General features: G+C 37.9%; 1 protein-coding gene across 6 annotated transcripts in view; it reads left to right on the top strand.

Annotated features, from left to right (window-relative positions):
• FAM185A (family with sequence similarity 185 member A) overlaps positions 1-13,672 on the top strand; it is a 150,383-nt gene that overhangs the window by 54,598 nt on the left and 82,113 nt on the right. For 4 of the 6 annotated variants that reach the window (XR_010945400.1, XM_067746023.1, XM_067746021.1 and 1 more), the window contains one exon: positions 11,432-11,681. The exons of the other annotated variants lie outside the window; for them this stretch is intronic. Coding sequence is in view for 3 of the 4 variants with exons in the window: in XM_067746023.1 (XP_067602124.1) it covers positions 11,432-11,544 (113 nt within the window). In the remaining variant the exon portion in view is untranslated. Of the gene's footprint in view, positions 1-11,431; positions 11,682-13,672 lie in introns of those variants that run through there. 6 annotated transcript variants of the gene reach the window in all.

Genomic DNA, 13,672 nt, shown 5'->3' with positions numbered 1-13,672 from the left:
TAATTTCATTCTTTCACATGTAGCTGTCCAGTTTTCCCAGCACCACTTATTGAAGAGACTGTCTTTTCTCCATTGTGTATTCTTGCCTCCTTTGTCATAGATTAGTTGACCATAGGTGCGTGGGTTTATCTCTGGGTTTTCTATCTTGTTCCATAGATCTGTGTTTCTGTTTTTGTGCCAGTCTTAATTACTGTAGCTTTGTAGTAGAGTCTGAAGTCAGGGAGCCTGATTCCTCCAGTTCCGTTTTTTTCCCTCACGACTACTTTGGCTATTCGGGGTCTTTTGTGTCTCTGTACAAATTTTAAGATTTTTTGTTTTAGTTCCATAAAAAATGCCATTGGTAATTTGATAGGGATTGCATTGAATCTGTAGATTGCTTTGGGTAGGATAGTCATTTTCACAATGTTGATTCTTCTAATCCAAGAACATGGTATATCTCTCCATCTGTTAGTATCATCTTTAATTTCTTTCATCAGTGTCTTATAGTTTTCTGCATACAGGTTTTTTGTCTGCCTAGGTAGGTTTATTCCTAGGTATTTTCTTCTTTTTGTTGCAATAGTAAATGGGAGTGTTTCCTTAATTTCTCTTTCATATTTTTCATCATTAGTGTATAGGAATGGAAGAGATTTCTGTGCATTAATTTTGTATCCTGCAACTTTACCAAATTCATTGATTAGCTCTAGTAATTTTCTGGTGGCATCTTTAGGATTCTCTATGTATAGTATCATGTCATCTGCAAACAATGACAGTTTTACTTCTTCTTTTCCAATTTGTATTCCTTTTATTTCTTTTTTTTCTCTGATTGCCATGGCTAGGACTTCCAAAACTATGTTGAATGATAGTGGTGAGAGTGGACGTCCTTGTCTTGTTCCTGATCTTAGAGTAAAGGCTTTCAGTTTCTCACCATTGAGAATGATGTTTCCTGTGGGTTTGTCATATATGGCCTTTATTATGTTGAGGTAAGTTCCCTCTATGCCCACTTTCTGGAGAGTTTTTATCATAAATGGGTGTTGAATTTTGTCAAAAACTTTTTCTGCATCTATTGAGATGATCATATGGTTTTTATTCTTCACTTTGTTATTATGGTATATCACATTGATTAATTTGCATATATTGAAGAATTCTTGCATCCCTGGGATAAATCCCACTTGATCATGGTGTACGATCCTTTTAATGTGCTGTTGGATTCTGTTTACTAGTATTTTGTTGAGGATTTTTGCATCTATATTCATGAGTGATATTGGCCTGTAATTTTCTTTTTTTGTAATATCTTTGTCTGGTTTTGGTGTCAGGGTAATGGTGGCCTCATAGAATGAGTTTGGGAGTGTTCCTTCTTCTGTAACTTATTGGAAGAGTTTGAGAAGGACAGGTGTTAGCTCTTCTTAAATGTTTGATAGAATTCACCTGTGAAGCCATCTGGTCCTGGACTTTTGTTTGTTGGAAGATTATTAATGACAGTTTCAATTTCATTACTTGTGATTGGTTTGTTCATATTTTCTATTTCTTCCTGGTTCAGTCTTGGAAGGTTATACCTCTCTAAGAATTTGTCCGTTTCTTCCAGGTTGTCCATTTTATTGGCATAGAGTTGCTTGTAGTAATCTCTTAGGATGCTTTGCATTTCTGTGGTGCCTGTTGTAACTTCTCCTTTTTCATTTCTAATTTTATTGATTTGAGTCCTGTCTCTCGTGTTCTTGATGAGTCTGGCTAATGGTTTATCAATTTTGTTTATCTTCTCAAAGAACCAGCTTTTATTAGTTTTATTGATGTTTGCTATTGTTTTCTCTGTTTCTATTTCATTTATTTCTGCTCTGATCTTTATGATTTCTTTCCTTCTGCTAACTTTGGGTTTTGTTTGTTCTTCTTTCTCTAGTTCCCTTAGGTGTAAGGTTAAATTGTTTATTTGAGATATTTGTTGTTTTTTGAGGTAGGCTTGTATTGCTATAAACTTCCCTCTTAGAACTGCTTTTGCTGCATCCCATAGGTTTTGGATTGTCATGTTTTCACTGTCATTTGTCTCTAGGTATTTTTTGATTTCCTCTTTGATTTCTTCTGTTATCTCTTGGTTATTTAGTAATGTATTGTTTAGCCTTCATGTGTTTGTGTTTTTTACATTTTTTTCCCTGTAATTGATCTCTAATCTCATAGCATTGTTGTCAGAAAAGATGCTTGATAGGATTTCAATTCTGTTAAATTTACTGAGGCTTGATTTGTGACCCAAGATGTGATCTATCCTGGAGAATGTTCCATGTGCACTTGAGAAGAAAGTGTAATCTGCTGGTTTTGGATGGAATGTCCTATAAACATCAGTTAAATCTATCTGGTCTATTGTGTCATTTAAAGCTTGTGTTTCCTTGTTAATTTTCTGTTTGGATGATCTGTCCATTGGTGTAAGTGAGGTGTTAAAGTCCCCCACCATTATTGTGTTACTGTCAATTTCCTCTTTTATAGCTGTTAGCAGTTGCCTTATGTATTGAGGTGCTCCTATGTTGGGTGCATATATATTTATAATTGTTATATCTTCTTTTTGGATTGATCTCTCGATCATTATGTAGTATCCTTCCTTGTCTCTTGTGACATTCTTTATTTTAAAGTTTATTTTATCTGCTATGAGAATTTCTACTCCAGCTTTCTTTTGATTTCCATTTGCATGAAATATCTTTTTCCATCCCCTCATTTTCAGTCTGTATATGTCCCTAGGTCTGAAGTGGGTCTCTTGTAGGCAGCATATATATGGGTCTTGTTTTTGTATCCATTCAGCAAGCCTGTGTCTTTTGGTTGGAGCATTTAATCCATTCACATTTAAGGTACTTATCGATATGTATGTTCCTATTACCATTTTCTTAATTGTTTGGGGTTAGTTTTTGTAGGTCCTTTTCTTCTCTTGTGTTTCCCACTTAGAGAAGTTCCTTTAGCATTTGTTGTGGAGCTAGTTTGGTGGTGCTGAATTCTCTTAGCTTTTGCTTGCCTGTAAAGCTTTGATTTCTCCATCGAATCTGAATGAGATCCTTGCCTGGTAGAGCAATCTCGGTTGTAGGTTCTTCCCTTTCATCACTTTAAGTATATCATGCCACTGCCTTCTGGCTTGTAGAGTTTCTGCTGAGAAATCAGCTGTTAACCTTATGGGAGTTCCCTTGTATGTTATTTGTCGTTTTTCCCTTGCTGCTTTCAGTAATTTTTCTTTGTCTTTAATTTTTGCCAATTTGATTACTATGTGTCTCGGAGTGTTTCTCCTTGCGTTTTCCTGTATGGGACTCTCTGTGTTTCCTGGACTTGGGTGGCTATTTCCTTTTCCATGTCAGGCAAGTTTTTGACTATAATCTCTTCAAATATTTCTCAGGTCCTTTCTCTCTCTCTTCTTCTGGGACCCCTAAAATGCGAATGTTGTTGTGTTTAAGAGGTCTCTTAGGCTGTCTTCATTTCTTTGCATTCTTTTTCTTTATTTTGTTCTGCAGCAGTGAATTCCACAATTCTGTCTTCCAGGTCAGTTATCCTTTCTTCTGCCTCAGTTATTCTGCTATTGCTTCCTTCTAGTGTAGTTTTCATTTCAGTTATTGTATTGTTCATCTCTGTTTGTTTGTTCTTTAATGCTTCTAGGTCTTTGTTAAACATTTCTTGCATCTTCTCGATCTTTGCCTCCATTCATTTTCTGAGGTCCTGGATCATCTTCACTGTCATTATTCTGAATTCTTTTTCTGGAAGGTTGCCTGTCTCCACTTCATTTAGTTGTTTTTCTGGGGTTTTATCTTGTTCCTTCATCTGGTACATAGCCCTCTGCCTTTTCATCTTGTCTATCTTTCTGTGAATGTGGTTTTTGTTCCACAGGCTGCAGGATTGTAGTTTTTCTTGCTTCTGCTGTCTGCCCTCCTGTGGATGAGGCTATCTAAGAGGATTGTGCAAGTTTTTTGATGGGAGGGACCGGTGGCGGGTAGAGCTGGGTGTTGCTCTGGTGGGCAGAGCTCAGTAAAATTTTAGTCCACTTGTCTGCTGATGGGTGGGGCTGGGTTCCCTCCCTGTTGGTTGTTTGGCCTGAGGCCACCCAACACTGGAGCCTACCCGGGCTCTTTGATGGGGCTAATGGCGAACTCTGGGAGGGCTCATGCCAAGGAGTACTTCCCAGAACTTCTGCCGCCAGTGTCCTTGTCTTCACGGTGAGACACAGCCACCCCCGCCTCTGCAGGAGAGCCTCCAACACTAACAGGTAGGTCTGGTTCAGTCTCCCCTGGGGTCACTGCTCCTTCCCCTGGGTCCCGATGCGCACACTACTTTGTGTGTGCCCTCCAAGAGTGGAGTCTCTGTTTACCTCAGTCCTGTCGAACTCCTGCAGTCAAATCCCACTAGCCTTCAAAGTCTGATTCTCTAGGAATTCCTCCTCCTGTTGCCAGACCCCCAGGTTGGGAAGCCTGACGTGGAGCTCAGAACCTTCACTCCAGTGGGTGGACTTATGTGGTATAAGTGTTCTCCAGTTTCTGAGTCACCCACCCAGAAGTTATGGGATTTGATTTTATTGTGATTGCACCCCTCCTACTGTCTCATTTTGGCTTCTCCTTTGTCTTTGGATGTAGGGTATCTTTTTTGATGAGTTCCAGTGCCTTCCTGTCAATTGTTCATCAGTTAGTTGTCAGTGTGTGTTGTATAATTCTTAAAGTGATTTACAAATATGTACTATTCTGAGGTCAAAAGAAAGCCTGGAACTCTCTTAAGGTAAAACATTTACCTACTAAAGAGTTGTGCACAGTGTGTATTCTTTGGGATGCATTCTCTAATCCTTATGAGATCCTTGATTCTGAGTTTCGTGCTCTACCCATATATGGCAAATTGGATAGGTGGTGAATACCTTAGATAAGGTATTTCTGGGAATAAGTTGACTTCTCTGTTAAGTTTTAGACTGGGTTCATCAACTTAGATATGAAACCTCACCATTGTATATCAAGCCATTTTTAAGACCAAAAATGCATGTGGTACAATTTAGATGATTAGAGATAAAGTATGTTGTCAGCCAAATGATTGTTGTTTGTCATTGTCTGCATGGTAGGGAAAGTGGTATTACTGGGTTCACTTTATTTTAGTCAAACTGGAAATGTAAAGCATAATAAAAATAAGTTCATTTGGTATCAAAATAAACTACCAAGTCAGAAGAGAGTTCTCAGCTTGTTTGTAGGCTGGAGACATACATTTAATGGTATTGTGATTTATAATGGAAAATGGGTTCATTTGTTGGAAAAGATGTTGAAATGGGACCAAGCCCACAGGATGCCATTTTAAGAGCTAGAGACAGTATTTTCTCTCCAAATGGGCGAAAAAATCTAGTCTTTTGATATGACTCATAGAAATAACTTATTTTTAGAACACATTTAAGTTTTGGTTTTCTCCAAGTTTACAGCATATGGATTTGTCAGTCATGTAGATGTGCTTCCGGATGACATGGAAGAAATTTGGTAACAGGATGAAGAATGCTGTAGGTTTATGGCTGTCTACTTAAAAATACTTTGACAGGTAGTTAATGTAGGATCTGCCTTCAGATCGTTTGTGCTTTTATGGTGTTTTTGTTTCTCCATTTTGTTAAAGTGTAAGATCCTGGGAGAGTGTAATAAGTAGACATCAGCTTTGTTTGTTAACGTTTCCCAAAAAAAAAGGAAGATCAGGTTTTGTTCCCATTCACCTGAAAACTTTATCTGTTAAGGACAGATTGTAAATGTTAGACTTTGCAGGCTACATACGGTTTCTGTTGTTTACTCTCTTTTTTTTTTTTTTTTATAACCCTTTAAAAGTGTAGAAGTCGGGCTTCCCTGGTGGCGCAGTGGTTGAGGGTCCGCCTGCCAGTGCAGGGGACACGGGTTCGTACCCCGGTCCAGGAAGGTCCCACATGCCGCGGAGCAGCTAGGCCTGTGAGCCATGGCCGCTGAGCCTGCGCATCCGGAGCCTGTGCTCCGCAATGAGAGAGGCCACAACAGTGAGAGGCCTGCGTACCGCAAAAAAAAAAAAAAAAAAGCGTAGAAGCCATTCTTAGCTCTTAGGCCATAAAAACAGGCGTCAGGCCAGATTTGGCCTGTGGGCCATAGTTTGCTGATTCCTAGACTAGAGATCAAAGTACAGACCCCAGTCTTAGAGCATGTGAATTCTGTTTGTAATGCCTGGGTTTTTTGGGGTTTTTTTAGTTTTTGTTTTCATGTTTATTTTGGTCATATTCGAAACACTGAACCACAGCCAAATCTTACCCTGAAGAAACTCTTCCCAGTAATGAAGAAAAAAGATTTGTGCACCTAAAAGTGTAATCATGTAAAATTTAAGAAACAGTACAGCCATAGAAGGTATAAGATGCCAAGTAAAAACACAAAAACCTGTTCAACATCACTAGCCATTGGTATGGTACAAATTAGAACCAGAATGAGATGCTACTACATACCTATTAGAATGGCTAAAATAAGAAATACTGATAATATCAAATGCTGGCAAGGATGTGGAGAGATTGGATCTCTTCTGCATTGGTATTGGGCATGGAAAATAATATAGCCACTCCTGAATTCAGCCTGGTATTTTGTTAAAAAGAAAGTACCATATGACCCAACAATTACATTCCTGGGCATTTATCTTGGAGAAATGAAACTTAGTGTTCACATAAAAACCTGTACATAAGTATTCATAGCTTTATTTATAATAGCCAAAAAATGGAAATGACTAAAATATACTTCTGCCAGTAAATGGTTACACAAACTGTGGTATGTCCATACGGTGGAGTAGTATTCAACAGTGAAAAAGAACAGTCTATTAATGCCCACAACTTGGATAGAAGTTAGGGGCATTATGCTGAGTGAAAATAGCCAGTCTCAAAATATTGCATACTGTATGATTACATTTATCTAATGTTCTTGAAGTGACATTATTATGGATATGGAGAACACACAAGTTGTTGCAAAAAGTTAAGAGAGGGAAGATAAAACTATAAAGAGATATCACATAGAACTTTCTTTGTGATGATAAAACAGTTCTGTATCTTGATTATAATGATGGTTATGTGAATCTATACATGTGATAAAATCTCATAAAAGTACACACAAAAACGTGTAAAAGAGTGAGTGCATGTAAAAAATGGTGAAGCCTGAGTAAGCTCTGTAGTCTAATTAATTGTATGCCAAACAATTACCTATTTTTGATAATGCACGATGGTTATTATAAGATGTCAACATTGGAGAAACTGGGTAATGGGTGCACAGGACCTCTTTGTACTATTTTTACAACTTCTTTTGAGTCTTTAATTATTTCCTAACAAGAAATTACAGAGAGCATGATGTAGGGAGGGGAAAAAAGATGGGAAGAGGGAGAAAGAGAGAAAGATAGAAACAGTGAGGGCTTCTAGGCTAGAAGTAGAATAAAAAGGACTGAATTACCCTTCTACTTAAACCAACAACAACAAAAATTTTTAAATAGACAAAATACATGAAAAAACAGTTTCTAAGATACTGTACATCAGGCAATGAAAGAAAGTGATCACTAAGAGCTGGGAAGCAAGCAAAATGAGTCCCTGCTTACTCCCTCAAGAGAGTCTTCAGGCTGTAGTACATGGAGAAGGGACTAATGTAGAGCCCAGCAGACTCCTTGAATTGAGGAAACCATAAGGAGAGTCCACAGAGATTGATAGCTAGAGTTTATAAAGTACCAGAAGGAATAGAACCTAATGCTCACACAAGTCCAGGAAAAACGCCTATCCCACCTGCCAGACTGGAAAATACCATAACTCATGGAGCACTGGGTAGAGCACTTAGTAGTTGGAAAGAGTCCTAGACTGCGCATTCCTCCAGAACTGCCTAACAAATCATAAAACAAGAGATGAAAAGTTGAAATTGTTTCCAAGTACTTTAACTGCACAAAGCTTGAGATTTATAGAAATACAAAAATGCCTGGAACCCAACAAAATAAAATTCACCATGTCTGGCATCCAATCAAAGATTATCAGACATGCAAATAGGCAAGAAATCATGACCCAAGATGAAGTGAATATCAATCGAAACCTATACAGAAAAGAAACAGATGTTAGAATTAGCAGAGAAGAAAAATAAAATAGTTATTATAACTGAATTCCACATGTTGGGATAAAGTTAAGTAAGACATGGAAGATATAAAAAAGACCAAAATTGAATTTCTAGAAATGAAAACTACAATATCTGAGACAAAAAATACAGAGGATGTGATTAGACATAAAAGGATATTTCTTGGGCAAAACTGATTAATTGCATACTTGCTCAAAACCTAGTGTACTGTTGACTTTTTCATTATTCCAAATAATTGAGAGAAAATATAATGATGGGCAGCATTATAACTAGCTCAAAAATATTTGCTTGTAAAAATTTGTTGCTAAGATGTCCTGGGTTGCACTTTTGTCAAGGGAAGAACAGATAAAAAATGTTGACATTAAAATATTTGGTTTTACGGGATTGTGTGTGGTGTTAGAGCTTTTGTTTGTGAAAAACGTGCATTAAAACTAAGACTTCAGGGGCTTCCCTGGTGGCGCAGTGGTTGGGAGTCTGCCTGCCGATGCAGGAGACACAGGTTCGTGTCCCAGTCCGGGAGGATCCCATGTGCCGCGGAGCGGCTGTGCCCGTGAGCCATGGCCGCTGGACCTGCACATCCAGAGCCTGTGCTCCGCAACGGGAGAGGCCACAGCAGTGAGAGGCCGGCATACCACACACAAAAAAAATAAAAATAAATAAATAAATAAGATTTCAGAGTAGTTATTTAAATCCTTTTTCAAAAGTGTATAATTTATTTTCCTAGCCAGCTGGTAAGCTTTTTGAGGGCATTACCGTGTCTTTTTACATGTTTTGAACCTCCCTAAAATACTTAGCATGATGCTTCCCATAGTGGGTGGTCAGTAGTGTTTATAATGTAAAAGAGGGAATCCTCCAGCTGTGATGCACTGAAATTTAACCTGTTCCTAATAAGACAGCACCAGAATTATCCCTCAGAATGTAAGTAAACAAAGTCTGTTACAAGGTTTGGAGTGGGGAGTGGTGGGGTGGGGGGCAGGAAGAAGCTCACCTTAGCCAAGAGGCTTATTTTTAAACAAGGCTATTTTTAAACAAGGAACAGAAATTCTGCCAATTACTCCTTAGAGCCCTATCTTTGTCCATGGCTAGAGCTGATTAGATCAGGTGCATTTTGGGTTAAATAATGAGTAATGCTTATCAACCAGGTATTTGGAAATCACTCAGTCAGTCAAACTTGGATATTTATATACTTGAGTAGATTTGGACATGGCAGATTTTGAGAGCAAATGCTAGAGTTTAAAAACATGTCCTGAGAAGAAACTTTTCTCTCACTTAAAGGAAGCCAAGCCACAGGGGGATAGGTTAGTCATTTCCCATTTCTTGGTCAAAAAAATATTGTCTGATTTTCATTGGTAAAGGGGATTAAATAAGGAACAAGGTTTCTGCAGCCCCAAGTTCCAATCTCTGTTACAAGATTTTTGTAGGAAGGAATTTATAAACTTTACAAATAAGAATTAGAATCTCCACAGATTCAACCCAAAGTACAGAGCTTTCAGTAAATTTCTTATTCGCAAGATAAAGCTATTTTCCAGCAACTTAAATGGAACTTTACAAACTGTCTTGCTTGTGAGTATTGTCCCTAAGCTAAAATCACTTGTGTGTTCATTTTGTTAGTAACAATAGTACTGTGCATTGTCTCCTCTGCTGCAGAAGGAAATGGGTAGATTTGGCTTCTCCTTCCGTAAGCAAGAAACTCATGATTGAGGAGGTAAAAGATCTTAGATATTTGGGAAACCCTTACTATTGTTGATGCTTTACTATTGCTATTAAAATGTGTAAAAAATAATAGAACAACCAATATTCAGGATTACCAGTTCTTTCCTCTATGTTTATTTGAATTACTAGAAAAAGAAGTTCTGTACTATACAAAAACTATTGGTTGTAGATACCTTGAAATCCTGACCTGCTAAATGTGGTAAGGCACAAAAAGATGAACAGATTAAAATTGATAAAGTTGAACCCCTTAATGATGAAGATTGGGGGAAAAGAGAAGCTTCTAATACAGGGATTACTAGTTGGAATGAGAGAGATTTTAAGCAGTTTACTGAGAAGTGGGTTGTGATGATACTGAAAATACAGCAAGAGAAGTGGAAGGAAAAAGAAACTTTAGAGGAAGTCATTGAATATGCTGCTGTCTTTTGGGAAGGATCCAGTGAAGATGTAGATAGATAAGATTATGGCTCAGATTAAAGGGGAGAGACAAGAATTCACAGGAGAATTTGTATCACACAAAAGCACGTGACACAAAGATTGAATGGTACAAAGCACCTTTTCAGCAGCTGGGAACATCATATGATACTAACAAAGGAGAAAACTGTCCTAGAGAAGAGAGTTGTTTCCTGATTTGTGTGCTTGGATTCAACAAAGAAAATGTATATGATGAATTGAGCCAGTGTATTCACAACATTCATCAGTTCAGATTTGACTGGTCTCTTAAGTTCAGAATTGCAGTGGATCTCCAGAGGAGGTGTAGCATCTTAACTACCTTGATTGAAAGAAAAAACAGAACTAGAAGACTAGAGATGGGAAACAAACCAGGTGAGCTCAATGATTGCCATAGCCTATTACCTTGAGAGTGTTTCCAGGCTGCAGGGCAGGGATGGGTATCGTAGGCAGAGCCCAACAGACTCACCACGTGGAGGAGACCAGGGCTGCTAGAGTTAACAAGAGAAAGTTCCAGAGCAAACAGTGGTACACAGGGTGCCCATGACTGTTCAGCAAAGTACGGATCAGCATCTGTGTGAGGAAACCACCTGATACATGCTACAATATGAATGAACCTCATAATAATTATGCTGAAATAACCTAGATATTTTTTAAAAGACTACGTATTGTATATTTTGTATGACTCCATTTATTAAAATCTTAGAAAATGCAACTAATCCAAAGTGACACAAAGTAGATTAGTAATTATTGAAGGATTGGTGGGGGTCGGGGGGGTTGTAGAGGTGATAGGCCGGGTGGGGCATGAGGGAAAGATTACAAAGGGGCACAGGGAAACTTAGGAGTGATGGATATGTTCATTATCTTGATTGAGGAGATGGTTTTGCAGACTTTTACATATGTAAAAACTTATTACATTACATACTTTAAATACATGTATTATTTTGTCAATTGCACTTCAATAAAGCTCTTTTTAAAACGTGCATCCAAAAAAAATACAAACAAAAAACAGAGTAGTTTCCCTTTCAGAGTTGTTCTGAGGAAAAGAAAGGAGAGAACAAGCCCAAGTAACCTATTTGCAACTCTCTTCCAACTCAGGTTGTCTTTACTAAGATTTTTGCAGTTCAAAAGTGTTTTTCAGTTTTAGAGATGTAGTGTTAAGATCTATGTAGTCAAATATTGCTCTTGTCAATCAAGATATAACTTTATGCAATTTTGTGTTTCAGGCCTCCTGAATCAAGCAAGCAAACATGAAAAATGGATTAAGGCTGATGCTCCAAAAGGCACTGTAAGCTTTAGAAGCCAAAGCTGGTTTCAGTCCCTGAAACTGCAGGACTAAGAATGGTTTGAGTTATGTTTCTAAATTTTAACAACGATTAGTAGATCTGTGACTACAAAAACTCAAATACCACTGTTCATATAAATGTTGAAAACAATAAATTGGGATGTCTTGGGGCAGCCTTTTCAAAATTTGTACTTAGCTATTAGTTTTCTTCTGTAACAAATTACCACAAACTTATTGACTTAAAATAATACCTGTTTGCCCTGGGATCTCCTGGACCCTGACTCCACCCAGCAGTAACCCAGCACTAGCCCCAGGGCCTCCCAGGGTTCTGCCATCAACCATCAACCAGTGGACAGCAGCATCTGCACAAGGCAGGACCTGGCAACCAAGCAGACCAGGGGCCAACCTAGCCTATCAGACCACGTACATAGTCAGCCTGCCAAAACAGAAAGACCCACACAACCCTCATAGGAGGAACCCCTAGAGCATATAACTGTTGAGAGGAGAGTGCACTGCTGGAACACAAAAGGTCACTTCTTCAAGGTTGGGAAACATAACCAACCTACCAGGTACATAAAAATAAAAACAACTAGTTAGGCAAAATGAGGCAACAGAGGAACATATTCCAAACAAAGGATTAAGTTAAAACACCAGAAAAAGAACTAAGTGAAGTGAAGATATGCAATCTAACCAAGAAAGAGTTCAGGAGTGTGATTGTACAGATGATCAAAGAACTTGGGAAACAAATGGATGCACAGAGTGAGACATTAGAAGTTTTTAACAAAGAGTTAGAAAATAGAAAGAACAACCAAAGAGAGATGAAGAATACAATAACTGAAATGAAAAATACACTAGAGGGAATCAGTAGTAGACTAAATGATACAGGGAAATGGATTAGTGAGCTGGAAGACAGAGTAGTGGAAATCAGTGATGCTGAAGGAAAAAAAAAGAAATGAGGACAGTTTAGGAGACTTCTGGGACATCAAGCTCACTAATATTTGCACTATAGGATTCCCAGAAGGAGAAGAGAAAGAGAAAGGGGCTGAGAACATAATTGAAGACAATAGCTGAAAACTTCCCTAACCTGGGAAGGGGAAACAGACATCTAAGTCCAGGAAGTGCAGTGAGCACCATACAGGATTAACCTAAAGAGGCAGACACCAAGACACATTGTAATTAAAATGGCAAAAATTAAAGACAAAAGAGAATATTAAAAGCAGCAAGGGAAAAGCAACATGTTACATAAAAGGGAATTCCCATAAGGCTATCACCTGACTTTTCAACAGAAACTCTTCAGGCCAGAGCAGCATGGCATGATATATTTGAAGTGATGAAAGGGAAAAACCAAAACCCAATAATACTCTGCAAGGCTCTCATTCAGATTTGATGAAGAGATAAAAAGCTTTACAGAGAAGCAAAAGCCAAGAGTTCAGCATCACCAAATCGGCTTTAAAGAAATGTTAAAGGAACTTCTGTAAGCAAAAAAGGACACAAGAAACATGAAAATCATGAAAGGAGAAAGCTCATTGGTAAAGGCAAACATATAGTAAAGGTAGGAAATCATTCATGCACAAAGCTAGTAGGAAGGTTGAAAGACAAAAGTAGTAAAATTGTCTATATCCACAATAAGTAGTTAAGGGATACACACACAATTATATGTAAAAAGTGATATCAAAAACAGTAATCATGAGGGTAGGAGAGTACAAATTCTGCGTTGTTAAAATGCATTGGAAATTAAGAGATCAGCAACTTCAAACAATCGTGTATATATAGATTGCTATATGTAAATCTCATGGTAACCACAAACCAAAAATCTATAAAAGATACACACGCAAAAAAGAAAAAGGAATCCAAACGTAACACTAAAGGTAGTCATCAAATCACAAAAGAAGAGAACAAAAGAAGGAACAAAAAAGACATACAAAAACAACCCCAAAACAGTGAACAATATGGCAATAAGAATATACATATCAATAATTACTTTAAGTATAAATGGATTAAATGCTCCAATCAAAAGACATAGAGTGACTGAATGGATTAAAAAACAAGACTCATATATATGCTGCCTACAGGTGACTCACTTCAGATCTAAAGACACACACAGACTGAAAGTGAGAGGATAGAAAAAGGTATTCCATGCAAAGGGAAATCAAAAGAAAGCCAGGGTAGCAATATTTATATC

The sequence above is a fragment of the Pseudorca crassidens genome, chromosome 8, assembly GCF_039906515.1.
Source record: "Pseudorca crassidens isolate mPseCra1 chromosome 8, mPseCra1.hap1, whole genome shotgun sequence".
NCBI classification, from domain to species: Eukaryota; Metazoa; Chordata; class Mammalia; order Artiodactyla; family Delphinidae; genus Pseudorca; species Pseudorca crassidens.
This window is presented reverse-complemented; position numbering and strand designations above follow the sequence as displayed.